The 27688-nt window shown below is 38.1% G+C and overlaps 1 protein-coding gene across 3 annotated transcripts; it reads right to left on the bottom strand.

Annotated features, from left to right (window-relative positions):
* On the bottom strand, positions 1-27688 carry CFAP300 (cilia and flagella associated protein 300). 3 transcript variants are annotated; one of them, XM_020879380.2, is made up of 7 exons: positions 27505-27682; positions 27219-27300; positions 14031-14106; positions 11277-11443; positions 7540-7712; positions 1314-1380; positions 1-263 (listed from the first exon to the last, which is right to left on the bottom strand). In XM_020879380.2, the coding sequence occupies exons 1-7, from the start codon at positions 27612-27614 to the stop codon at positions 135-137; spliced, it is 804 nt and encodes a 267-aa protein (XP_020735039.1). In that variant the 5' UTR covers positions 27615-27682; the 3' UTR covers positions 1-134. The 3 variants fall into 3 exon arrangements, with proteins under 3 accessions (XP_020735039.1, XP_070329772.1, XP_070329773.1); XM_070473671.1 differs by lacking the exon at positions 1314-1380 and having other exon boundaries at positions 27505-27684; XM_070473672.1 differs by lacking the exons at positions 1314-1380; positions 7540-7712 and having other exon boundaries at positions 27505-27688.

The raw sequence follows: 27688 nt of genomic DNA, 5'->3' as shown, positions 1-27688 counted from the left end.
TTTTCTTCTGCTCTATGCAGGTTCTTTACATTTTACTTGAATTAACTTGCAGAGTAAATGTCTATCTGTAAATCAGTGTTAAAATAAAAAATTGGTAAAGAAAAAAGAGTAAGTATAGATAACCTGAAAAAATATTAAGACACTTCCCCCATGCCGTAACAGTGGTATAAAACATGAACATGACGCTTGAAAGGATCCACAATAAAGTAAGAAAATGTCTGTTCGTGACTCTTTGTTGAAGGGTAGCACACACCAACAGAATCCTGAAAAAGATGAATGTATTTAATATACAGCTACATTTGAGTAATAATCAACACATTTAGCTATTATGTATTTTCTATTAAAATATCATGAAACACATATTAAATCTTTGACAGTAAGTTGGACAGCACAGTTTACCATGCCAACAATACATATAATACTATACACACATGCATACTTCTTGACTTTAAGGAATTTATAATCGAGGAAATTCTTTTAAAAAAGTGCTAATATAGAAAAAATAGTTTTGCATTTTTCTTCTATCTTTGCTTTTGTTAGAACATAGTTTATACATACTATTTGGGCTGGGACTATGTTTCTTTTGTTTAACCCTGGACTCCAGCCCAGCACAGTAGCTGATACATAGTAGGAATTTTAAAAATAATTATTCAGTGATTGAATAGTTAGAAACTGCTTCATATGTATAATATTTTGTGCAATGCTAAAATTCAAGTATCAGATTCTGTGATATAAAAACATTTATGTCATTCTTACTTACTTGTCCTATAAATCTGGTTTGACAAGTTTAAGGAACTGTGTTCTACCTCATCTGAGCTACAGATTTAGCTCTAAAGTAAGAAATAACTATTATTAGGCATGGATAACAGAAAAGCTGGGAGGAAAAGTTCATACTGTTCTCCAAATAAAGAACAGTTCATCAACTTTTAAGAGAAAACTATTAAGTTTATGTTAACTATGTTCTGTGCATACATGTATGAAGTAAAAAAGGAAAAGTGTTAAGTCATTCAGTTATGTCCAGCTCTTTGGAAGACCCCGTGAACTGTAGCCCACCAAACTCCTCTGCCCATGGAATTCTCCTGTCAAGAATACTGGAGTAGGTAGCCATTCCCTTCTCTAGGAGATCTTCCCAAACCAGGGACTGAACCCGGGTCTCCCGCATTGCAGGCTTATTTACTGCCTGAGTCACTAAGGAAGTGTATACACATATATGTTCTATTAACCATGCCTCTCCTAGTTGCTAACTCCAGTTACAACAATCCTTTTAATAACAATTAAATTGATTGGCTGCAAATTTCCCCCTCAACACTTACATATGCTGTAACTTTAAAAATAGAAGAGGTAATTTGTATTTTCTTGGTTTGAGGATTCTTCCGAACACTAAAATAGGGGGGAAAAGGGAACATTTTAAAATTCAGCAAACACTAGTATAATATATTTAAGATACAGATCCCTTTTAGTACTTGGGTGTCCTCATTCACATATAACATGGAAATACAAAATATCTAATTAAGTAGTTTGAAAAGGATGGTATCTGTGGTTTCAGAAAGGTTGACCGAATGGAAATTGCAGAAAATGGAATTTTTCAGTTAGAAGGTTTGAGGTCAGTTTGAGACTCAGATGATAAAAGCACTCTCAGGCCAGAGACAACTATTGACAAACAAGAATAGGTTAAAGTTCGACTTAAGGGTAAACAGCTGAAAGGGGTAGATAAAAGCATACTAAAGATTTAAACAGCCTGAACATAAATGCCAGTTCTGTCACCGATTTGTTATTCTACTTTAAGCAAGATTAACCTTTCTGAACATCAGTTTTGTCATATGTGAACTCATGACTTGGTTCCTTTTAGGATTTTATGAGAATTAGGTAGAATAATATCTATGAAAACTATCTGTTATATCATGTATTCCTAAATTAAAATCACTTTCTCTCCTAGCTCTCTTTCACTTATTCTCCCCACAAAAGGTAATCTTTAGTAATATATAGTGCGGAAGCAAACTGAGGATTGGGGAAATAAATTACTTAATTTATACATAAATAAATACATGTTAAATTTATAATGCTTTACAATCTTCAAAAAACCTTGTTATACTTTACTTCACATAAAGATCACACAATTCAGTGAGGTAGGCATCATTTTGCCAATTTTATAGACAATAGAACTAGAGAAGTTAAATGATATATTTAAGACATTCCAACTAAAAGTGGCATTTCCGGAAACAGGATGTAGGTGATACAGAGTCCAGTTTTCTTTCTCTACATTTCACCTGTTTATCCTATACTTGTGCTATAAATTCATATGCATCAAAGGTACTGTTCGTGTGTTATGTGTGTAGTTTAAATTTAAAGGAAGGGAACCCTCTTCACTTTGTCAGGTGAGATTATTGCTTTCCCTTCACTATGTATGTAAAAAGAATGGGGGAAAAGAGAGACGAGCAGGAAGAAGGGGGCTCTGGGGGAGGGTATGCATGTACGTGTGTTTGAGCTTGGGCACCTGTTGGAGGTGGCCACACATGGACCATTTCAGGGTTCAGGGTTCAAGATTCTTAGGGAGTTTCATCCTGAAAACATTTCACTAAGATTGAAATCCAAGAATCATGCAATTATATTGATTTCTATTTCTGTAACATGAATTGAGGTCATCCTCTTTCATTTCTAATGCCTAAGATACACTGCTTGAAAGTTGGAGACTACATTTAAAACTTCATGCTTATTGTAGGGAAGACTATAACCACTACATATAAAACATTTATATATACCTATATGACCACCCGGATTAAAATACAGAACCTATCTATAGTTATATCTAATTTTAAATCTTGATCTGGAGGTGGTTATTTGGGTATAGAAATATATAAAAATTCACTGAGCTTATGTGTACTATGATTTGTTGAGATTACTGTATGCAAATTATTCCTTAGTTTAGAAAAGTCTAAAAAAAAAGAACCCTTGTAAATGTCTGTGCTTATCAGATGAACTTGGAGGAAAATTTAGTATTTGATACTACATATAATAATCACTTAACACCTACAAACATGTACCATAGATATCTTAACAAAAACCACTACAATATTGTAAACTAATTAGCCTCCAACTAATACAAATAAATGAAAAAAAAAAAAAAAAACTACATTGGTACACTATTAGAAGTTGGTTAGGGCTTCCCTGGTGACTCAGAGAGTAAAGCGTCTGCCTGCAATGAGGGAGACCAGGGTTCAATCCCTGGGTTGGGAAGATCTCCTGGAGAAGGAAATCTCCAGTATTCTTGCCTGGAAAATCCCATGGACGGAGGAGCCTGGTAGGCTACAGTCCATGGGGCTGCAAAGAGACACGACTGAGTGACTTCACTTTCACTATTCCTAATAGATATAAATATTATTCTACTTTACTACCTCTGATCTTGTATTACTTTAAAATATCTCTAAGACAATTTGTCTAATTTTTATAGATCAAGTAAAGTACAGTATTATCTGTCCCACATCTCATAAGAAAAAAAGAGAAGGAAATGTAAAGTGATATTTATTTCTGTCCTGGGGTGTTCAACTGACAATTACATTGTATCAGATTTTTAGCACTCACTAACTCACTCTGAACTGAACTGAACTGACTGAACTCACTCTCCAAAAATTGGTTCCAAATCAGGAAAGGAGTATGTCAAGGCTATATATTGTCACCCTGCTTACTTATATACAGAGTACATCATGAGAAATGCTGGGCTGGATGAATCACAAGCTGGAATCGAGATTGCTGGGAGAAATATCAATAACCTCAGATATGCAGATGACACCAACCTTATGGCAGAAAGTGAAGAAGAACTAAAAAGCCTCTTGATGAAAGTGAAAGAGGAGTGAAAAAGTTGGCTTAAAGCTCAACATTCAAAAAACTAAGATCATGGCATCTGGTCCCATCACTTCATGGCAAATAGACGGGGAAACAGTGTCAGACTTTATTTTGGGGGGCACCAAAATCACTGCAGATGGTGACTGAAGCCATGAAATTAAAAGACGCTTGTGCCTTGGAAGGAAAGTTATGACCAACCTAGACAGCATATTAAAAAACAGAGACATTACTTTGCCAACAAAGGTCCGTCTAGTCAAGGTTATGGTTTTTCCAGTAGTCATGTATGGATGTGACAGTTGGACTATAAGGAAAGCTGAGCACAGAAGAATTGATGCTTTTGAACTGTGGTGTTAGAGAAGACTCTTCAGAGTCCCTTGGATTGCAAGGAGATCCAACCAGTCCATCCTAAAGGAAATCAGGCCAGAATATTCATTGGAAGAACTGATGCTGAAGATGAAACTGCAATACTTTGGCCACCTGATGTGAAGAGCTGACTCATTTGAAAAGACCCTGATGCTGGGAAAGATTGAAGGTGGGAGGAGAAGGGGAAGACAGAGGATGAGATGGTTGGATGGCATCACCGACTGGATGGACATGGGTTTGGGTAAACTCCAGGAGTTGGTGATTGACAGGGAAGCCTGGCATACTGCAGTCCATGGGGTCACAAAGAGTCAGACATGACTGAGCGACTGGATTGAACTGAAGTCACTCTCCAGGTACCATGGTTTTTAAGGATTTTGGAACATAATTTCCACATGGTTCTTTTAAAAAATATGATTAGGGAATTCCCTCATGATCCAGTGGCTAAAACTTGGCGCTTTCACTGCCGGGGCTCCTTGTTTGATACTTGGCTGGGGAACTAAGCTCCTGAAACCCCCACAGCACAGCCAAGAAAAAAAAAAAATTGAATGTTAAAAGTATGATTATATTAATGGTTTAGAAATAAAATAATATGATGATTGATTTCTTATCAATATTATTTGTGCTAATTTCTAAGGATTTGTCTCATATTGACTCTAAATGTCATGGTGTACAGACATAGCTAACTCTGCTCATTTTAAGAAACAATAATCCTACTGCTTAATAAGCATCAGAAGGCCATAATCTAAGCCTAAACCAGTTCAAATCATAAATCTTGGGGAGATATGTAGTTTGGGAAACCTCTCGAAAAAATCTGACAAATGTGTTTAATGTCTAAAATAGGAAAGACACAGGCACTGTTAGTGAGTATAGAATTATGTCTAAGACATTTTTGAAATGTAATGAAACGATTGACCATTTACTCTGATAAAATGATTCTAAAGTATTGCCTATGTGATTGAAAGAAGCCATAATCCTTGAAAATAAGGCATTTTCCAAAACATTTAAAAGATGTCTATTATAGGAGTTACATTAATAATTATGGATGAGGGAAAAATACCTTAAGAATGTTTTTACCCTTTTGTTTGAGCTAGAGACCCCTAAAATCAGACTCTGTAATGTGTGCCCTCAATATCTACTGATACAAATATAAGGGATCAACTTCTTTGCTAGAATTAAATAGTAACAATGTTTACACCTGCAAGTGCAGGTTAGATACTGTAAGGTAGCCACTGCATGTATAATTAGAAAGAAAGCAGATATTTTTTCTAAAGCAGGTAAAGACACCCAAATTTCAAGTAAAGGAACAGAAAAAAATATTCTTCTTGGCTAAGTTAGCTTGTACAAATGACATGACTAGATATGTGGCTCAGAATTCTGAGAAATTACTGATGACTGCAAGTCCCACCTGTGCTTTCTCTACTTCTATATCCCTTGATAAGGGCTATGTTGAACCACCCTGTATCTTTATCTTAACCAAGATGTTTATTCTAATCATAGTTTTCTACTGAAGTTGCATTGAGAAGACAATTTTATATCTTTTCCTCATTCACCAAAGAAACTCATAAGCATACTTAAACTTGGGTCATCGAGAGAGATATTTAATAGTTCTCAAAGAAAAGTAATGCTCTAACTGGCTAGTCTTCTCAGTCTCCCTACAATGACAGACTTGGGGTGCATCACCCCTGAATTGGGAACAGGCTGCCGTCCTCTTTGCTGGCCCTTGCGGACTCCATTCCATCAAGAAATTCTTGACCACTTGTACCCACACTGACAATGTCTTCTTTTGAACTTCTGAGATTTTTATTACAGTATAAAGAGCTATAAACATTTGCCTATACATAACTGAGCATTGAATTATATAAACAATACTTACTTACGAAATATTTAAGCAATTACTTTATTATTTCCTATGTTAACTTGTAATTTCCTTAAAGTCAGAGACTACATGATGCCTCCTCTTGTACTCTTCAGTGCCTGCCAGAGTTCTGTGCCCAATATTAACACTTGCTGGTGGCCTAATCAAGTGATTCCATGGATGCAGTTCCTATTCTTTGTATAAGATGTCATGAATTTTGGCTACTCACTTTATGAGTGGCCATTACTCTGAGTCATGTATTTCTTAGCACCCTCAAAACACAGAAGAGAATCGCCAAGAATTCAGGGACGAGTATGTGGGAAAAAACTGCAGTTTCTGCGATGTTTAGGTTCTGAAGTTGTTTCAAGTATCTTTAACAGAATCTCTTCCTCCACAGCACATGGCAGTGAGGAATTCCACAGGTTCCTGTGGCTGGTGAGGGACAGCACACTGTGGTGGCCGTGGCGTGTGTGTGTTTGGGTATCTACTGGGAGTGTTAGAAGTTGTCTTGTAAGTTTTCATGGGCTGCAAACGATAAGAATATGTTTGACGTGTAGGTATGTGTGTGCTGCTTCTGAAATTGTTTCTGTAATTTCTCATCTAATAATCTCTATGAATTGACACAATAACTTTCATAAAAATCAGAAACAGATTATGGAAATATTTTTGTCTTTAAAACTGTATCAGAAATAAACCCAGTAGAGTAACTGAACCATGCAGTTTGTTGTATGGCTGTATGACACGTGTGATGGATGTGAGAATCAAGATGTTGAGAATAAGTAAAGCAGTAAGAGTCTGATGGGAAGCTAGTTCTACTGTTTGCCTATTAAAGTAAAAATTTGTAACCAAACTCTGGGAACCTTTGCTTTTACTTTTTCCTGTTTGCCTAAAAACATGATCCGATATCTTCATCACTGAAAAACCCAACTATAGAATGTTCACTCGAATTAAAATAAATCAAAGTTCTTATCCTCATGTGATCTTCAAAAAGAAAAAAAAGCCCTGGTGCAATTCCAAAAACAAACTTAGGATTAATTTTGAAAAGATAAACACCTCAGTGAAAATTCTTCCCCCTCCTTAGAACAAAGGTAATTTTTTTACTATTATTTATTAGTATTAGTCAAGCAAGTTCAAACATCCTGAGGGATCTCATGTCTCCTTGAGATTTACAAGGAGGCCTGGGGGGAAAAGGGAGACCTGGAAGACAGCAGCTGCCAGTAAGGGATGGAGTGAGTGACAGGTCTGGCTGAGGAAAGGTCAAGAGGCAGAAGAGAGAACTGAGGACCAAAACAGGGTCAGGGAAATGAAATGTTCTAGTTTGGAAGTGAAGAAGGAGGCTCTGAGGAGCGCGCCAGAGTAGTGCTATTTTTATTCACTTTGGTTATTAATAGATCCACAAATAGAGGTTGGGTAATCTCACCAGAGTTAAACAATTTCCTCTACCAACCAGAGATTTACATATTGTAATAGAGCAACATTACCTCACTAGATCCTTATAGATAAGCTTTGTTGTTTCCAGATATGGACTAATTACATCTTCATATTGACAAAGAGCTCCACCAAGGCAAAGATGTTTGAAAAGACAAAACAGGAACTCTTCTCTATCTGGTTGGCTGAATACTTCATATTTTTCTGAGTCTTCCACTAGCAAAACCTATATAAGATGATAAAATTCATCTTAATGTAACATAATTTGAGGTTCTAATTTATATGCTTTCAAAAGTTTCAATTTATAGTTTAAAAGTGATTTTAGACCTATTTTAAGAACCAATCCAGAGGCCATGGAGAAGATCTGTAAGACCTGTGCTTATTTTCCCTCCATTTTATCATTAGGTAATGACACTCAGTGAAAGGAATAAATCTGAACCTTAGCCTTCTCTTCTGTTGCTTTCTTTGTTCTAGTTTAATCTTTAATACTTTAGTGCTATTGCAATTTTAGCCTTGAGTCACTGTGAATCTCATTTGGAAACAATGGGGGTATAAATAAATGGAGAAACTTCTCCATCTGCTTCCACCAAGTAGCTAAACAAAAATGGTCATTTTCTAAGCCCTCTCATAGTGTTTGGATTACTACTTTCCTTATGCCCGCAGTTACTCCATTTTGAACTGTTCTGGTAGCTGGAACCTCATAATCACCTCTCTTTTATTCCTGCTCTCCTAATAATATCACCTTACACATCACCAACCTACATGGACTCCTGCTCTCTTGAGCCCTTGCTACCTCTTTCAGCAAACAGTTTGGCTAGCTCTGATGTGGAGGATTTTCTTACACCATTGTGCATTACAGACAATTGATTAATTTGTTGACCATGGTGGACATAAACAGGTGATGAATGTACAATACAAAATATATTTCTTTTATTGAATTGTTATATACCACTTACTTGATAAAAGAATGTGAACTAAGCTAACAATAAAATATAGATACACTAAGATAAAAATAATAAGAAACAAAAGAATGTAACCGAGACATAAATTGGGAAGAGAAAATAAATACATGTATGAAACTCTAGATGGAGAAAAGCTATAAAAACTGTGTATAACACTTAATACTACCATACAGGTAAAGGAGGGACACGTGAGTCATATAACAATCACAGTCTAGCAGTAAGAAGCACATTTTTATTAGGAAAATTGATTAAACTTAACCACGTTATTTACCTTAATTTCAAATGGAAATCACCCCAAGGTCATTATATAAAGAGGCATTTAAAAATACTAAACTTTATGGTACTGTCTGTATATAATTTACCCATAATGACCTGATGAAAGCCAAAGTATACGCAGTACAAGATGGGTGAGGGCTTCCCCGATGGCTCAGCGGTGAAGCTTCCGCCTGCCAACGCAGGAGACACAGGTCTGATCCCTGGTCTGGGGAGGTCCCACGTGCTGCAGAGCGTCTAAGCCCGTGCGCCACACTGAGTCCGCGTCCCCGAGCCCAGGGCCACAACCACTGAGCCTGTGTGCTGCAGCTACTGAAGCCCACACACCCTAGGGCCCGTGCTCCACCACAAGAGGAAGCCTGCGTACTGCAGCCAGAGGAGCCTCTGCTCGCTGCAAGCAGAGAAAAGCCCACCCAGCAACAAAGACGCAGCACGGCTATGAATAAAAAAGTAAATAAAATCAAAAGAGAGAGGCGAGAGGAAGTGGTCCACAGTCTATTCTTCTCTGTGTGCCACACATAACACTTGCACATCTCCCCTCCGTCTCTTCCTCTCTCTCAATAAGGAAATGATGTGATACTGAAACCCAGGTTTGCAGCTGCTTAAAGCTCTGGCCCTTAAAGAACAGTTCACACATTTCTAACACAAAGGTTCTCATGTACTTATCTGATTAGGCTGTGCAATTAAAAGATTGTAGTAGAAAAATTTTGTAGTGAATGTTAAAACGATGCTGCTTTATGTCTGATCTCCCTGTTTGTTCACATACAGATCTGTTCAGTTGTGTAGCCCTCCGAGAGTAGACATGCAATAGTGAGTGAGTCCAACTTCCGAGCCCCAGTCAGGAAGGAGACTATGATCAGCTCTCACCTGAGAGCTGGCCTACAGGGTCTGTGTTGCTACACATTGGGAGGGCCCTTTCCAGTTCAGGCTATTTATATATATATTTGTAGCCAGAAAGCAACCAAGTTAAAGCCTTCTCTGTTGCCACAGAAAGGCAAAGAACACAAGAGTACAACAGAGGCAAGCAGCAAAAAACACGGAGCCCCAACACCTCCTGAATAGAGGTGCTATTCCCAGCAATAAATAAGACAGGCAGCAACAGGTGGTTTTGCAAAGTATTCTGTTGAAAACCAAATCCCTTTAAAAAGTCCATTGCTGAGGCTCTCTCTATAGAAGTGAGGGCATAGGAGGCAGAGTTCTTTTAGGTACTGTTCTAGTGAAGATCAATATATAGACTAGTGGGATGCCCTCTGGTCTCCTTCAGATAAGATTTCTGTGTCCAGAATGGTATACCAGTGGCTTCCCTAGTTCATTTTTATCTGGATTTGTAATACATTAGACTTGTACATCTCTCTTAATGTATAATAATAATAATAGTAATTAGTAGTAGTAGTTAATATTATTGAAAGATTACTAAGCGCTGGGCGTTGTACAAAGCATTTTAAATGCATCATCTAACAAAATTCTTTTTTTTTCTTTTTAAAAAAAATTATTTATTTTACTTTACAACATTGTATTGGTTTTGCCATACATTGACTTGAATCTGCCATGGGTGTGCATGTTTTCCCCATCCTGAACCCCCCTCCCACCTCCCTCTGCATCCCATCCCGCTGGGTCATCCCAGTGCACCAGCCCCGAGCACCCTGTATCATGCATCCAACCTGGACTGGCGATTCATTTCACATATGGTAATTTACATGGTTCAATGCCATTCTCCATATCATCAAAATTCTTACATTATTCTGATTTCATATAAGAAACTGAAGCTTAGAGAGGTTAAGTATAACCGTGATTAAGTGGCAGGGCCTGAATTGGAACCTACATCTATTTGATAGCCCTAATTTTTTACCACCTTTAAATAATAATAATTCATTTCAACAGGATTTCATAAATGCTTTCTCAACAATTTTAGAAAGAAAGTAGAATGGGCATTTTAATTTTCATAGTGTATAGATAAGATCTTGAGGCTCAAGATACTGAATGACTTGCCTAAGGTTATTATTCTCTTGTAAATAATAAATTAGGAATTAGGTGAATAATCCATGTCTTCTGATATCAAGTTTGGTACACCTCTGATTAAAACAAAAATTAACTTGGTTAATCAAATAGCTTTTTGATCTCAGCAATGAGATTGAAAGATTATTTCACTCCAGGGATGTTTTTAAGTACTCATTTCACAAGTTAAGGGAAATTTTAAAGAAAAATAGTCATCAATTTAATAGGCCAGTGTTTCTTGAGCTCAGGGTTTACTGACATTATGGGCCAGATAACTTTGTTTTGGGGACTGTCCTGTGCATTGTATGTTTAACATCCCTGGTCTCTACCCCTTAGATGTCAGTAAAACCCCATTCTCTTGTTATTTTATTTGAAATATGCAAATAAACAAGTTGATAAGAAAAGTGCCATTCAAGAAGACACCTACCGTGCAATGATTATTACTGATCATTATTCATTGATAAGAGGTATTTTACAGGTTTTAGGCAGGCAGAAGTTTTTGACATCAAGCATTTCCTGAAATGAAATTCTATTGTGAAAATTTTAAATTCTGTACTTACTTTTCGTAACTCATCAGAAATAAGGAAGGGATCACAAAAAGAATCTAGACATTTAACAATATATCCATTGTCTCGTACAATAGCTTCATCATATAACCGATTAAAAAATGACATTGAAAGCTGTGTGCAAGGAACATTTATAGCTTCAATTTTTTTCACTTCAGTTCCTGAATAAAGATATAAAAATTAATTTAGTATTTTCAATTATTTCCAAAACAAATATCACTATGCAGAGATTCTAACAATTAACAAAAAAAAGACATATGTTTTGATATATTTAAAAGACACATTAGTTTAGGGATTTTATTAAATTCTTATTTTGTAGGTTGTTTATTTTTATTAATTATTAAAAATTTATAACCAAATTTCACCATTTCAGACCTAGATAAAGGATATGTAAATTAGAAAATATCAGCACTTGACAATGAAATACATTTATTGGGTAGTAGGAAGTTCTTAGATCACTTTTAATGAATGATATCAGAACTACCTGTAAAAAACATAGAAATTGCTTCATATGATTTTGGATTTGTATTATGTTTAATGCTTTATAATTCATAATACAAAATTTTTAATCAATGTAACAAGTGTGTTTCTAAAGTTATTGAGGGTGTTTTGAAAATGTTTCTCTCCATTAAAAAATTTCCTCCTGTGATCTCACTGACATTGTTTATTACAAAAAAAGTTTTCTTCAAGCCAAGGTAAATTTCGAACCAGGTCCTACTCAAGTTATTACAAGTATGGAATTAGAGAAATTTGAAATCTATTGCTCTAATCTGGTATTCTATTTTTCTCTTTCAGCTCTAGTTTTTCCCCTTCCAAACCTATATTCCCCCCCTGACATTTCCAGAATGTGTCTTTCAGGAGTGTATTTTCCATTAATAGAGGTTCTATTAAGTGATAAAAAGTTATAAAGATTAAGGCGAATATTTTTATCATTGCCTCAGTGAATCACTCAATCAGTTTCTCTCTTTTGCACACCTGCATATGAACATGCACTCACTCAGATATAAAGGGATGGGGTTCTCCTTGTTTAAAGTTCTAGGAAGACTGCAGACTTAGATGTGGTGTGTCCTCTCCCCAATACCTTTGCTGATCTCTGATCTGAGAAGCAGTTTGAGCTTGAGAAGAGTAATATTGGTGATTATTTGCAATTCTTCCCTCTTGTCCACCCAGAGTCCTGGCTAGGAACTACTGCACTCGTTCTGATCCTGAGCTGGGCTAGTGTGGAGGCAAGATGAGCGTCTGGAGCCAAGAACTGCGTGTGTGAGTCACTCAGCTGTGTCTGACTCTGTGCCCCATGGATACAAGGCTTCCCTGGTGGCTCAGATGGTAAAAAACTGTGTTCGCCTCAGTTATTTCAAAAGCTCCGCTGCTAAGAAAAGCTCCTTTTGTTTCAGAGGCAAAATCCTCTGGGGGATTAAAGTGAAAAGAAGATCCTGGAAAGTGATGAAGTAGGTCTGAGCAATATTGGAAAACCAAAGAACAAGAGCAGTATAAAACCAGACAATCTTTGACGATGAGTTGGTGGCCACAGGATGAGGGACTGGCACCGGGCAACTTGCCACTTTAATAAGTCTACCCTGGGTCTGATGTGGGGAGTGGCAGGAGGGTACGGCTGCTGAGAGAACATAATTAAATTCAAACCACTTAGTCTGAGACACAGAAATAGCATTTGCTGTGGACTGAACTGTGTCCCTCCAAAACTCATAATGTTAAAACCTGTCCCCCAAAGTGATGGTACTTTGAGATGGAGTCTTTGGAGAAAGTAATGAGGTCACAGGGGGTTAGGAGGATCTCAACATATGAAGTTTGAAGGGACACAATTCAGTCCATAGGCTTCTGCCCTTGTCCCCCTCCTAAATTTATTTTATCCCGACAACCTCAAAAGTCTCAGTTCATTCCAGCATCAACCAAAAGTTTAAAGTCCAAAGTGCCGTCTAAATATCATCTAAAGCAGATATGGGTGAGACTCGAGGTATAATCTGTACTGAGGCAAAACTCTTCAGCTATGAACCTGTGAAATGAGACAAGTTACAGGCTTCCAGAAAACAATGGTGAGACAGGCATAAGACAGACATTTGTAGTCCAAAAGGGAGAAACAGGGAAGAAGAAAGAGGTGATGGTCCCAAGCCAGTCTAAAACTTGGCAAGGCAAATTTCATTAGACTTTAAGCCTCAGGAGTAATCCTCCCTGGTCCAATGCTCTGCTTGCCAGACCTACTGGATGGTGGCCCCGTGTTTCTCCTTCCGAGGGGAGTGTGTCACTGACACTGAGGGGCGGCCCTGATGATCTCTGAATTCCCTTCTCAGTCCCTCTCTTTTCTTGACAAATAGCACATGCTTGCAGCTGAATGGCTCCATGGGCCACCCCAAATAAGATTTCACCCAAGCACCCTCATGTTAGTGGACTCTTACGTGACCCTCTTCTCTTGGGTGGAATTGACCACTCCCTTCCTTTTGCTCCCATTGCTATGGGATATACCACTGATATATTACTGCACATATTTTCAAACATAATAATGAGTTCCTTGAGTACAGGATTTCTCTTATTCTAATTTCTCTTACCTCTGCAGTGGGCCCTTGGGGGGGAAGATGTATGGCAGGCCTGGCACAGACGATTATTTTGGCTTTGTTGTTATCAAACATGAGTCATTATTCATAATTTGTATTTTGATAATGAAAATTCCTGAAGTGAAATTTTGTTATAATAGTAAAATAGTAATATGAAGAGATGAAAATAAATTTTGTTTACCTAATGTAATCCACTCTCCAGAAGATTCTGAAAGTAACTTCAAATTGGGAATAACATTTGGATCTTTGAAAAAGGCCTAAAATACACATTTGAAGGGAACAAAGTTAGTTACATTATTATACACAATAATAAGAAATAACTTCTAAAATAACTAGAGTAGAATCTTATTTAAATTGGGGAAGGGAAATCTTTAATTGGTAAAATGTCTAAATAATTAATGTGTCGTAAAGAAATGAAGTTTTGTTACCTTCACTTTAGAACAGTATTAACAATACTGTAATGTCCAAGTAGCTACCTTTGGAACTTAATATAATAAATAGAAAGTTATGATTTACAGTGAAAAGTAGGAAGTTAAATAGCGTTTGGAAATTTTGTTTTCTTTTAACCTCGTTCTCCCAATTAACTGACTTAGTAATCATTACTCCCACTCTCCCTAACTCCCAAATCTAAAAAGTAAAGTGAAAGTGAAAGTTGCTTAGTCGTGTCCAACTCTTTGTGACCGACACACTGCAGTCTGCCAGGCTCCTCTGTCCATGGAGTTCTCTCGGCAAGAACACCGGAGTCAATAGCCACTGGCTTCCCTGGCGGCTCAGACAATAAAAAATCTGCTGCAATGCAGAAGACTTGGGTCTGATCCTGGTGTCAGGAGAAAGGAATGGCTACCTACTCCAGTATTCTTGCCTGGAGAATTCCATAGACAGAGGAGCCTGGCAAGCTACAGTCCATGTGGTCACAAAGAGTTAAACTTGACTGAGGGACGAAATCTAAATGTAATTGTCAATTTAATTCTATCCAAGGGGCACACAGAAAAGTGATAGAGTTTGCTTTTTAAAAATGAAAACTTTCTGTATGGCAAAAGAAGGAAAAGTAGCCATGAGTTTTATTTTTAGGCACTAGCAGCTGACTCTGGGCAAAAAGATCTGAAGAGAAACTTATTAAAAATATCTCAGGCAGTCCATATCATTTTCAGGAGATATAGACAATCAGGCTAAGGCACTGGGAATAATACAGAATCACTGGTAGACCAGCACTGATGAGGAAACAGCCTTGCCAAACACCCTTGCTACAGCCTCGCCAAGCACTAAAAAATGCTATCAAGATCCCTTCCTCAGCAAGGCCACTGCTGTGCCAGGACTGCCCTGCCTGAAAGCTGGATGCCTCGGCCACCAACCCTTGGGGTTCTGTGTGCAGAATCTTTCCTTAAGTTGCTCACTTTTGAAAAACTGGTTTTGTACTGATGAGTCTGATTAGTAACACTAGATCCCAGGTTTGCACTCTGTGTGCAAAAAAAGGCAAGTATTACAAAATGAAGTAAACCGTCAACAAAATGAAAAGGCAACCCATTGAAAGGGAGAAGATATTTGCAAGTCGTACACCTGATAAGGGGTTAATCCAAATTATATAAGGAACTCAGTAACAAATAACTAAAACTCATAACTCAATAACAAAAAAACTAAAAATATGATTTAAAAAATGGGCAGTCTGAATAGACATGTTTCCAAACAAGACATGAAAGGATGCCCAACACTAATCATCAGGGAAATGCAAATCAACCCACAATGAGGTGTTACTTCACATCTATTAGAAGTGCTATCAACAGTAAGACAAGAAATAACTAGCATTAGCAAAGATGTGAAGAAAAGGGAATCCTCATGGATTGCTGGTGGGGATGTGAATTGATGCAGCCATTATGGAGAATAGTATGAAGGTTCCTCAAAAAACAAGAAATAGAATTAACATACTACCCAGCAAATCCACCTCCGAGTATTTATTCAAAAACTATGAAAGCTCTAATTCAAAAAGCTATATGCACCCTATGGTCACTGGAGCATTATTTATCAAGAGTCAAGATATGGAAACAACCTAAATAACTTACATGTCCATATATGGATGAATGGATAAAGCAGCTGCATTTTATATATATATATATATATATATATATATATATATATGTATGGAATATATATATGTATATATGTATACATATATAGTATATATATACATATACATAAATACATATATATATATGATGGAATACCACCCAGTCATAAAAAGATTGAAATCTTGCCATTTGTGACATGTGGAAGGACCTTGAATGTATTATGCTAAATTAGCATAATAAGTCAGACAGAGAAAGACAAATACTCTATGGTTTCACTTATATGTGGAATCTAAAAAACAGAATAAATGAACAAACCAAACCAAGCAAGTGAGCTTCCAGGAAGTCTCACTGGTAAAGAATCTGCCTGCAATGCAGGAGACATAGGAGACAGGGGTTCCATCCCTGGGTCAGGAAGATACCCTAGAGGAGGAAATGGCAACCCACTCCAGCATTCTTGCTTAGAATATCCCATGGACAGAGGAGCCTGGTGAGCTACAGACCAAAGGGGCACAAAGAGTCTGACACGACTGAGCACAAACCAAATCAACAGAAACAGAGAACACATCGGTTGTTGCCACAGAGAAGGGCTGCGAGGTAGATGCAATGGGTGAAGGAGGTCAACAGGTACAAATTTCGATTATAAGATAAGTTAGTTATAGGGTATGTAATGAATAGCACAGTGACTATAATTAATGTATTGAATATTTGAAAGTTGCTAAGTGAATAAATCTTAAAAGTTCTCATCACAAGAAAAAAGAAATGTAACTTTGCATGGTGATAAAATTAGACTTAAATATATTGACCATTCTGCAGTATGTGAATCATTATATTATACACCTGAAACTAGTATCATATGTCAGTTATGCGTGATAAGTCATTCAGTTGTGTCTGACTTTTTGTGACCCCATGGTCTGTAGCCCTCCTCTGTTCATGGACTTTTCCAGGAAAGAATACTGGAGCGGGTTGCCATTTCCTTCTCCAGGGGATCTTCCTGACCCAGGGACCAAACACATGTCTCTTGCATCTACTGCATTGGGAGGCGGATTCTTTACCACTGAGCCACCTAGGAAGCCCATGACACATGGCAAAAAAGGCAAGTGTTTTGGATTCTGCTTTGGACTTCCTAAAAAATGAAGGGTAAAAAATCACTCCAAATCACATATATGTTCAAAAAATATTGGGCAGTCAGAAAACATAATGATGCCCAGGATGAGCAATAAAAGAAAAACAACAGATTGGTAAGAAATATTTGCAATGAATACGATTTAAAAGAGGCTTGGGAGGTTGATATCCCTAATGGCTTAAAAAAACCCAACATTTATGATAAGAAAAACTGACAACCTGATGTAAACACAGCCAAAAGATAACAAAAAGCCATGTAAAAAAATACAAATAGCCAACAAACTTATGAAAAGATGCTCGACTTCAAGAGCAGTGAGAAAAATAAAAATAAAAGCCAGAAGATATCATTTTTACCCAGTATATTGGCAAGATTTAAAAAGACTAGTAACTTTTGGTAGGAGTACCAGAAAATATGCACTCTTACATACTGCAGGTAGAAATGTGAATCTTTATAACTTTATATTCAGGGAGAACTGGGTATTATATTTAACACTAAAAACATGTAACTTATGACTCAACAAAAGTTCACCTTTTGGTATGTTATACAAAAATGAAACATCAGTAGGTAAAATTTATGTACAAGGAATTTTTTAATAATATTGTCTGTAGTGTCAATACCTGAAAATTTTAATGCCCATCAGTAGAATGGTTGAATAAAATGGCTGAATAATAAAAAAAATAAAATGGCTGAATATAGTATATCTACACTAGATGGCATGCAATTATTGAAAAGAAAGTATTAGAATAGCATGTAAGCTCCAGAAGCTTGTTTTTCTTATTCATTGTTATATTGCCAGTACCTGGCATATAGCAGTTACTTAATTTACTGTTTTGACTTTGAAGGAAAGCTGTTAAGTCTTTTGAGTAAAAGCAACAGTTTAAGAGTAATATATATGAAAAAAACAAAAAACTTTACACAAACATAAAGAAAAGTATGGAAGAACACATACCAAACTGTTGCCAACAGTCACCTAAGAAGTGATAGTTGTAGGCTTGTGAGAAGAGGTTGAGAGGGTTGAATTAGATTGGGGTATAGAAAGATTGTTGACTCTGTGAATTGTTCTTTGCTGTTCAGATTGTTGCAATAAACATTTCTCTTATTGCGACACTTCCTTTAAGCTATTGCTCTGTTTTCTTAAATGGTTTCTTGAAAGAGGAGTCTATCTTGTTTCACTTCTGTCTTCCAGTTATTCTTCTATATCTGGCTCCTACTCCTAACACTCAACTGAAAGTATCCCAATTCCCAAAATCAAGTGGACATAGTCCCACCCTCATAGAATCAACAGACTGAAAGGAGAGATGTTAAGATATTAATGCACCGTGAATGTTATGAAAAAATACAGGGCGCTAATACTGAAGTATATAGTAGGCAGACCTACTCTAACAGCTGTGGGATGAAAGGTTAATGCAGAAAGAACATTTAGGTTCAAATCTAAAAGCTGAGTAGGAGTCAGCTGGAAAAAAGGCATACTGGTAAATGCTTAATAACTGAAACCCCTTCCTCCCCACAAAGCCCTGATTTGTAGCATTTGATGATTTCCAGGGTGGATTTCAAACTGCCAACAGTTTAACAGCCAGCAAAGATTCCTGAAAATTTAGCAGTTGGGCTGTCCTGAGCTGGTTCCAGCATGACACTGGAAAGACTATTTTTTTAAGGTGGAGAAAATGGCAAGTTTAAAGTCGTTAAGGTGAGAATGGAAAGGACATTCCATTGAAGAAAAGTAATGAGGTTCATGGGACTTCCCTGGCAGTCCAGTCACTACCTGCACAGTGCTGCCAAAAAAAAAAAGTAAGAAGGTTCAGGGTGACCAGAGTCAATGGGCCAATGGGTCTGATGAAGTTGGGGAGTTAAACTGAACTTTGGAGGTCAAAAGTCAAAAATTTTTATCTTAATCTCACACTGCTCTAGACTGATCAGTAAGGGCAGTTGGAAGACATTGAAGAGATTTAAACAAAGGAAAGATGTGATTAGAGCCATATTTTTAAAAGTTCACTTCTTCTGTAGTGTGGAGAATGAAGTGAGGGGCTGTAGAGACTGGTTAAGAGAGATGGTACTACTGTAATCCAAGAAGATCTGATGTTCACACGTCAAAATGATAGCAAATGGGGAGGGAGAGAAGTGGATGGATTCAATAAATATTTAGAAGAAAGAGACAATGGGAGAAGGAGGACTCAAAGATGACTCTCCAAATTTTTGCATGAAAAATCAGGCCAAATGAATGTCATTTAATGAGAGGCAACAGTGGAGAGGAACAGGTATGTGTGTGAAGATTAGTACAACATTCAACAGCTACTCATGAATAACGTCTACATTATGCCAAGCAAGACAAAGTCCCTGGTCCCATGGTGTTTACATTAAAATGGTGGAAATTAAAGACAAACACCTTACAGGTATCATATATGTCTAACTACAAAAAAAAAATCTTACTCAGAAAAAAGGAAGTTACCTTATAACTTTAAAAAGTCAAATAAGGAGTGTTTGTGCAACTATTTTAATTCATATAACACACATTTTAAAAAGACATGTATGCTGGAATCAATCCCAATTAATACTAGTTTTGAATGCTTTTTAGAAGTCTCCTGAAAGAATCAGCAAAAGGGGAAATTTAGCTCAGAATTAGTAATTATACCTGGGGGGAATCCACTTACGTTTTAAATAGTCACTATGAATGGAAGTAGGTTAAGTGGTCTGCAGTGAATTGGCCTGGAGCCAATGGAAATAAGTCTTCATAAAAGGTCCAGTGATAACAAAGATACTGATATAAATTGCAGGAGAAGTGGACGACAGAGACAAGATGGTTGGATGGCATCACCGACTCAATGGACATGAGTGTGAGTAAGCTCCGGGAGGTGGTGATGGACAGGGAAGCCTGGTGTGCTGCCGTCCATGGGGTCACAAAGAGCTGGACACGACTGAGCAGCTGAACAACAACAGTAACAAAAGGCCCTTCAAATAAAGGAATAGTTGCTACTGAAATCATAATTATACACCAAAGAATGAATTTTCTTAAAAAAACAAGAACACCCTGCCTTAATGTGTACAAATGTTATTTTGGGTTTGTTATAGAATTTCAAGTGAGGCATTAGAAGGGAGTCTCTGAATCTCAGATAGCTTTAAGAAAGGAGACATGTTTGGAATATTTGATTCCCAACTAGGAATGATGACAAATATACTGATATAAACAGTATGAACATGTATGAAAAGACAATGGACCATGAACAGTACGAAAGGCAAAAAGATAGAGGACACTGAAAGATAAACTCCCCAGGTCATTAGGTGCCCAATATGCTACTGGAGAAGAGTGGAGAAATAACTGCAGAAAGAATGAAGAGATGGAGCCAAAGCAAAAGTAACACCCAGTTGCGGATGTGGCTGGTGATGGAAGTAAAGTCCGATGCTGTGAAGAGCAACACTGCACAGGAACCTGCGAGCCTGGGTCCATCAGTCGAGGCAAATTGAAAGTGGTCACACAGGAGACGCCAAGACAGAACATCGACATCTTAGGAGTCAGGGAATTGAAATGGACTGGAATGGGCGAATTTTATTCAGATGACCATTATATCTACTACTGTGGGCAAGAATCTCTTAGAGGAAATGGAGTAGCCATCACAGTCAACAAGAGTCTGAAATGCAGTGCTTGGATGCAATCTCAAAAATGACAGAATGATCTCTGTTCGTTTCCCAGGCAAACCATTCAATATCACAGTAATCCAAGTCTATGCCTCAACCAGTAATGCTGAAGAAGCTGAAGTTGAACGGTTCTATGAAGACCTACAAGACCTTCTAGAACTAACACCCAAAGATGCCCTTTTCATTTAGGGGACTGGAATGCAAAAGTAGGATGTCAAGAGATATGTGGAGTAACAGGCAAACTTGGCCTTGGAGTGCAGAATGAAGCAGGGCAAGGGCTAATAGAGTTTTGCCAAAAGAACGTACTGGTCATAGCAAACACCCTCTTCCAACAACACAAGAGAGACTACACATGGACGTCACTAGATGGTCAATACTGAAATCAGATTGGTTATATTCTTTGCAGCCAAAGATGGAGAAGCTCTATACAGTCAGCAAAAACAAGAGCAGGAGTTGAGTGTGGCTCAGATCATGAACTCCTTATTGCCAAATTCAGACTTAAATTGAAGAAAGTAGGGAAAACCACTAGACCATTCCAGTATGACCTAAATCAAATCCCTTAGGATTATACAGTGGAAGTGACAAATAGATTCAAGGGATTAGATCTGATAGAGTGCCTGAAGAACTATGGATGGAGGTTTGAGACATTGTACAGGAGGCAGGGATCAAGACCATCCCCAAGAAAAAGAAATGCAAAAAGGCAAAATGGTTCTTTGAGGAGGCCTTATAAATAGCTGAGAAAAGAAGAGAAGCGAAAGGCAAAGGAAAAAAGGAAAGATATACCCATTTGAATACAGAGTTGCAAAGAATAGCAAGGAGAGATAAGAAAGCCTTCCTCAGTGATCAATGCAAAGAAATAGAGGAAAACAATACAATGGGAAAGATTAGAGATCTTTTGAAGAAAATTAGAGATACCAAGGGAACATTTCATACAAAGATGGGCTCAATAAAGGACAGAAATGATATGGACCTAACAGAAGCAGAAGACATTAAGAACAGGTGGCAAGAATACACAGAACTGTACAAAAAAGATCTTCATGACCCAGATAACCATGATGGTGTGATCACTCACCTACAGCCAGACATCCTGGAATACGAAGTCAAGTGGGCTTTAGGAAGCATCACTACGAACAAAGCTAGTGGAGGTTATAGAATTCCAGTTGAGCTATTTCAAATGCTAAAAGATGATGCTATGCAAGTGCTGCACTCAATATGCCAGCAAATTTGGAAAACTCAGCAGTGACCACAGGACCTGAAAAGGTCAGCTTTCATTCCAATCCCAAAGAAAGGCAATGCCAAAGAATGCTCAAACTACCACACAATTGCACTCATCTCACATAGTAGGAAGGTAATGCTCAAAATTCTCCAAGCCAGGCTTTAACAGTATGTGAACTGTGAACTTCCAGACGTTCAAGCTGGATTTAGAAAAGGCAGAGGAACCAGAGATCAAATTGCCAACATCTGTTGGATCATTGAAAAAGCGAGTTCCAGAAAAACATCTGCTTCATTCACTACACCAATGACTTTGACTGTGTAGGTCACAATAAACTGTGGAAAATTCTTCAAGAGACGGGAATACCAGACCACCTGACCTGTCTCTTGAGAAATCTGTATGCAGGTCAGGAAGCAACAGTTAGAACTGGCCATGGAACAACAGACTGGTTTCAAATTGGGAAAGGAGTAGATCAAGGCTGTATATTGTCACCCTGCTTATTTAACTTATATTCAGAGTACATCATAAGATAACTAAGATCATGGCATCTAGTCCCATCATTTCATGGCAAATATATGGGGAAACAGTGGAAACACTGACAGACTTAATTTTTTTGTGCTCCAAAATCACTGCACATAGTGACTGCAGCCATGAAATTAAAAGACGCCTGGTTCTTGAAATAAAAGTTATGACCAACCTAGACAGCATATTAAAAAGCAAAGACGTTATTTTGCCAACAAAGGTCCGTGCAGTCAAAGCTATGGTCTTTCCAGTAGTCATGTATGGATGTGAGAGTTGGACTATAAATGTGAGAGTAGAAACATATTTCTAAATTAACATTTTATATAACAACAGTTTAAATGTATGTTTGTTAGATGACACACATTTGAAATATAAGTAGTTATGTGATTCTATATCTGGCAGACTGCTGATTTCTGATCCAATATCATATCTCTCCTTCCTTAAGAAATCTCAATTTTATTTGAAACAGCAATGTGCTCAGCTAAATGTCTACGCTTCCTAGCAATCTCTGTGGCAAGTGATCCTGAGATATACGTAGAGTCTGGTCATGAGATATAAGCAGAAGCTATGTGCAGACCTTCAAGAAGCTCTGTAAACTGAGGAGCGCCCTTGCTGTGAATTTGGAGGGTTCCTATCATTATCTCTGGTGAGAATGCCAGCATTATATTCTAAGCACAGAGCTCTCTTGAGACTCAAAGTGAGATCTTATATTCAACTATCTAGGATACTGCCACTTGGATGCACCTCAAATTTAGCATGCCTGAAACTGAAATCATTTTCGTTATTTATTCTTCTCCATTTTCTATACATTTAAATCTTCCACTCTAGTCAACCAAATAAAAAACTCGGTCATCCTACATTTCATCCTTTGCCTGTCAGTTATCTTATCAGTCCATGAGTACTACCTGTCTCATAAACATCTCTGCAGGCAATCTCAGTGCTTCTGTCTTAATTCAGGGCACCACCATATACAGTCTGGAAGATAAGTTTCCAATTTAGTCTGTTTCCAGATTCAGTTCTAGCAATCCACCCCTATACTTCTGCCAGGTGATCTCAGTACTTTAAATTTTACTGTTTTGCTGAAAACCTTTCAGCAACTCTTCAGCTACATAAAGACCAAGCTCCTTTGCATGGCACAGGAAGTCTTAAAAAGTATTGTCCCACCATCTGTTTAACAATACTCCACTCTGTCTACCTGACAAACTCCTACTCATCTTTCAGGCCAGAGTTCAAGTGCCCTGTCTTTTGGAAGGGCACTTTTTTAACCTTTTTAAGGTTAACTTTTTTTAAACGTTTTTAACTCTCCTTTAACCACCTCAGTCAAAAATGACCACTTTCTCTTTTGCGCCACCGCAGCACCTTGTGCATTTTATATTATACAGCTTCTCATTCTACAATGCACTTTTTGGGCTGTTTCCCTCCTTCACTGTGTCCTGCTCATCTGTACAGACTAGAACTAAAGAAATATTTGCTGGATGAATGTTTCCTTCTTTCCATCCATTTACTACCTTACAAACTTTTGAAACCTAATTTGTTTCTAAATTTTAAGGGAAAATTCAAAATCTGGAATCCTACTTTAAGCAGCCCTCTTTGCTCAGTTATGGGTTTTGTAGTCAAAATGGAAGTTGGAGCCAAAAGGTCTAGGTTTTGCTATTTGCTGGGCGAGCTTGCACAAATTATTTAGCCATTTTGAGCTTCAGTTTCCTCAGCTGTAAAGTAGGGGTCAAAACACCAAATCTACCAGATTGTTGTAAAGATTAGTGATAAATGGATAAAAATTGCTGAAAGCTAAATTTGGCACACAGGAGTCATTTCTGCTTTGGGAAAACATTTTGAAAAGTAGTATACAAATGTTAGTAACAATGACAGCACTTATTATGAGCCAGGCATTTTGCTAAATATTTTCATGTCACTCAATCTTCATAATAATCTATATATTCAGCATTATTTTCATTCTCAGAAAGTACTTAAGTGTTAAGCACTGTGACAATTTTGTAGGAAAGCAAAGGTTGAAGAAGCTTAAATAACTTGCCCAATGTCATACAGCCAGTAAGCAGCAGAGTTGGACAGACAGCTATTTAGAGGTCAAATGAAGGGAGAATCCAGGTTCTGTAGTGTCTTGCTAAGTCACTTCAGTCATGTCCGACTCTGTGCGACCCCATAGATGGCAGCCCACCAGGCTCCCCTGTCCCTGGGATTCTCCAGGCAAGAATACTGGAGTGGGTTGCCATTTCCTTCTCCAATGCATGAAAGTGAAAAATGAAAGTGAAGTCGCTCAGTCGTGTCCGACTCTTAGCGACCCCATGGACTGCAGCCTACCAGGCTCCTCCATCCATGGGATTTTCCAGGCAAGAGTACTGGACTGGGGTGCCATTGCCTTCTCCGTCTGTAGTGTCTTAAGCATGTACAATTTTAGGGGTTCTAAGAATACACAAGAGTTTCCCTTGTGGCTCAGCTGGTAAAGAAGCTGCCTGCAATGTGGGAGACCTGGGTTCGATCCCTGGGTGGCGAAGATCCCCTGGAGAAGGGGAAGGCTACCCACTCCAGTGTTCTGGCCTGGAGAAATCCATGTCCATGAGGTCGCAAAGAGTCGGACATGACTGAGCAATCTTCGCTAAGAATACAAAACAGTTAATTTTGAAAAATTCCAAAAACATATGACCAAGTGAGTATGATGCTGGAGTAGCTCAGACTTCCTTGTAAGGCGATTCTGTGAGTGAGGAGCTTGAGCTGGTGAGGGGTCCTAAAGATTCAGTAGCTTCAAGGTAAATCCCCTTCTGGAGGCCATGCTCTCAGCCACAATTCTTTATCTTCTCCAAATTAGTTGCATGAGTAAAAAATGATTGTATGAATACACCTCTTTATATTAAAATATGAGAATACTGCCTACTCACAAGAAAAAAATTAGGATAAACATGAAGATATTCAAAATTAGTTTGAAAAAATTGCCTATTAAGAGAAATTTATTGTGCTTTATGGATTAATATTGATTCTGTTGAAGATCTGTGTCTACTGAACAAACCAAATTAAGTCTACACCCTTGTCTATGAAATTATTCTGATACCAATGCCCCTTCATTGAATGATCTTTTTCTGTGTGCCTAAGGCACCTTATATAGCCTCCAATATAGCAATTATTTTGTCTTGTAGAGAATTTTCTACACTTCTAGCTTTTAAACCTATACACATGACCTACAAGCTGAGATCAAGACTCTCTGTCTTTTTAACACCTCCCAGCAGGGATACAGTAAGTATTCAACAAACATTTGTTGAATAAATGACTTATATTAAAATTTTTACAGCACTCTAAAATTCAGTTAATTAAAATCCTGATGATCTTTAAAAAAAATTAATTGGAGAGCCAGTCCTGGCATAAATGAAATATATTAAAAACTATAAGAATCGAACTGAATGAGAAATGTCATTAATATTATAATCAGTAGCATATTATATTAACATTATAACACAATCTGAGGTAAAGGGAAATAGACTTTAAGTAATCTACCCTCATTTCAGAGTTGAACAGCATTCCCTCAGCCCCCTGCCCAAAATTCATGTCCTTGGGACCGTGGAAAGTGACCTTAGTTGGAAACAGGGTTGTTGTGGATACAATTAGTTAAAGTGAGATTATACTGGAATAAGGTGGGCCCTTAATTCAATTCGGCTGGTGTTCTTATAAAAGGTGAAGTGACACAGCTATGTACACCACAGGAAGGAGAGCTAAGGGACTCTGACAGTAGAGATTCATGTTTTGCAGCTGCAAGCTAAAGAATGCCAAGGATTGCTGGCAACCATGAGAAGCTAGGAAAAAGGTGAGGAAGGATTCGTTTCTACAGATTTCAGGGAGAGCACAACTCTGTTAACCACTTGATTTTGGACCTCCACCCTTCAAAACTGTAAGATAATACATTTCTCTTGTTTTAAGCCACCCAGTTTGTGGTACTTCCCTACAGCATCAATATACCCTCACAGTAAATATTTTGGTTTGTTAATTAGATTAATATTTTGTTCACTGCACTACCACTCTGTATGAGATGATCTGATTTTTTAAATTTATTGGCAGTCTTGCCAGGAGTTGGTAAGATCCTTGAAAGCCAGGCTCCTGTTTTGTTCCTTCTGGAATCCCCACTACTTGACAGAATTTCTAGCACATGGTAGGCCCTGAGGAAGTGTTTGTCAATGAGTGAATAAACTATGTCAACTACACACTACAGTCAATGCCTGAGGACAAGAACTGCAAAGGTATTATCACAAACAATAAAAGTATTTTTCCATTTAACTGAGGACTAAAAAACCCCTAAGATTTTAAATAAAGTGAATGAAATACAGTGAACACACCAAAATCTACTTTCAAATGAGTTTTCCCCCTTTCAAAGCAGCCACCTCTACCAGCTATAGATTTATTTCAGTAACTTAGTCACTGCTTACAGCTTTCTCTGGAATTCATGTGGAACTGCTAATAGAGCCTCTTCTCACAGGGTAGATTCAATTTTGAGAAACTAGCTCACCAGCTAGTTAAAGCTGGATAATATTTAAAAATGAGGTGTGCCTACTAAAAAAAAAGACCGATTTTCTAGGAAGAGACTAACTTTCCAAAATTGAAAAGCTCTCTATGGCGGCATACTGAAGATGAGCTAATTTATGGTGATGGAAAAGATAAGAAGTTCCTGTGAAACAATCGATTGAACCTTTTTATTTTCTCAAACTTAAAGAAAACGTCGTCACAGAGTAATGCCGTGTTCACCAGAATCTATGCCAAAGTAGGAAAAAAATGTAACATCAGCAGTGGGTCAAGGAACGCTCCAACTTCCATACCAACCATAATGAAATCATCCTTGCGATAAGTCTGAAACGTCTGGTCAAACCCGAACGCCTGCGCCTCGATTCTACCCAGCATAGACCTGGGGCACAGAAGAGAACGACGGTCAACTCGGGGTGGTACCCTCTGGGCAGCAAGTTCACCCGTCCCACCCACGGAGCCCGCCCTTCTTGAGGGTAACGGTGCCCCAGGGTTTCACTCAGGACGGGGCCGCCTCGACGCCCGATCCGCGCCTCCAGAGCCGAGAAGCCCGAGGGGCACGGAGAAGAGCCCCTCGGCCTCTCACCACTGGCGGAGCCGGCTGGTGGTCTGCGGGGTGCTCAGAGACTGGAAGGTTTTCTGAGGCAGGAATCTGAAGCTGTAGACGCCCAAATCGCCCGGCTCCCCAGCCGCCATCTTGCTCCTCACTGCAAGGAGTTGGGGGCCGTTTCCAAGGCGACGCGGCGGCCTCCGTTGAGCGGTGCTGCGGG

This window comes from Odocoileus virginianus, chromosome 10, assembly GCF_023699985.2.
Source record: "Odocoileus virginianus isolate 20LAN1187 ecotype Illinois chromosome 10, Ovbor_1.2, whole genome shotgun sequence".
Lineage (NCBI taxonomy): Eukaryota > Metazoa > Chordata > Mammalia > Artiodactyla > Cervidae > Odocoileus > Odocoileus virginianus.
This window is presented reverse-complemented; position numbering and strand designations above follow the sequence as displayed.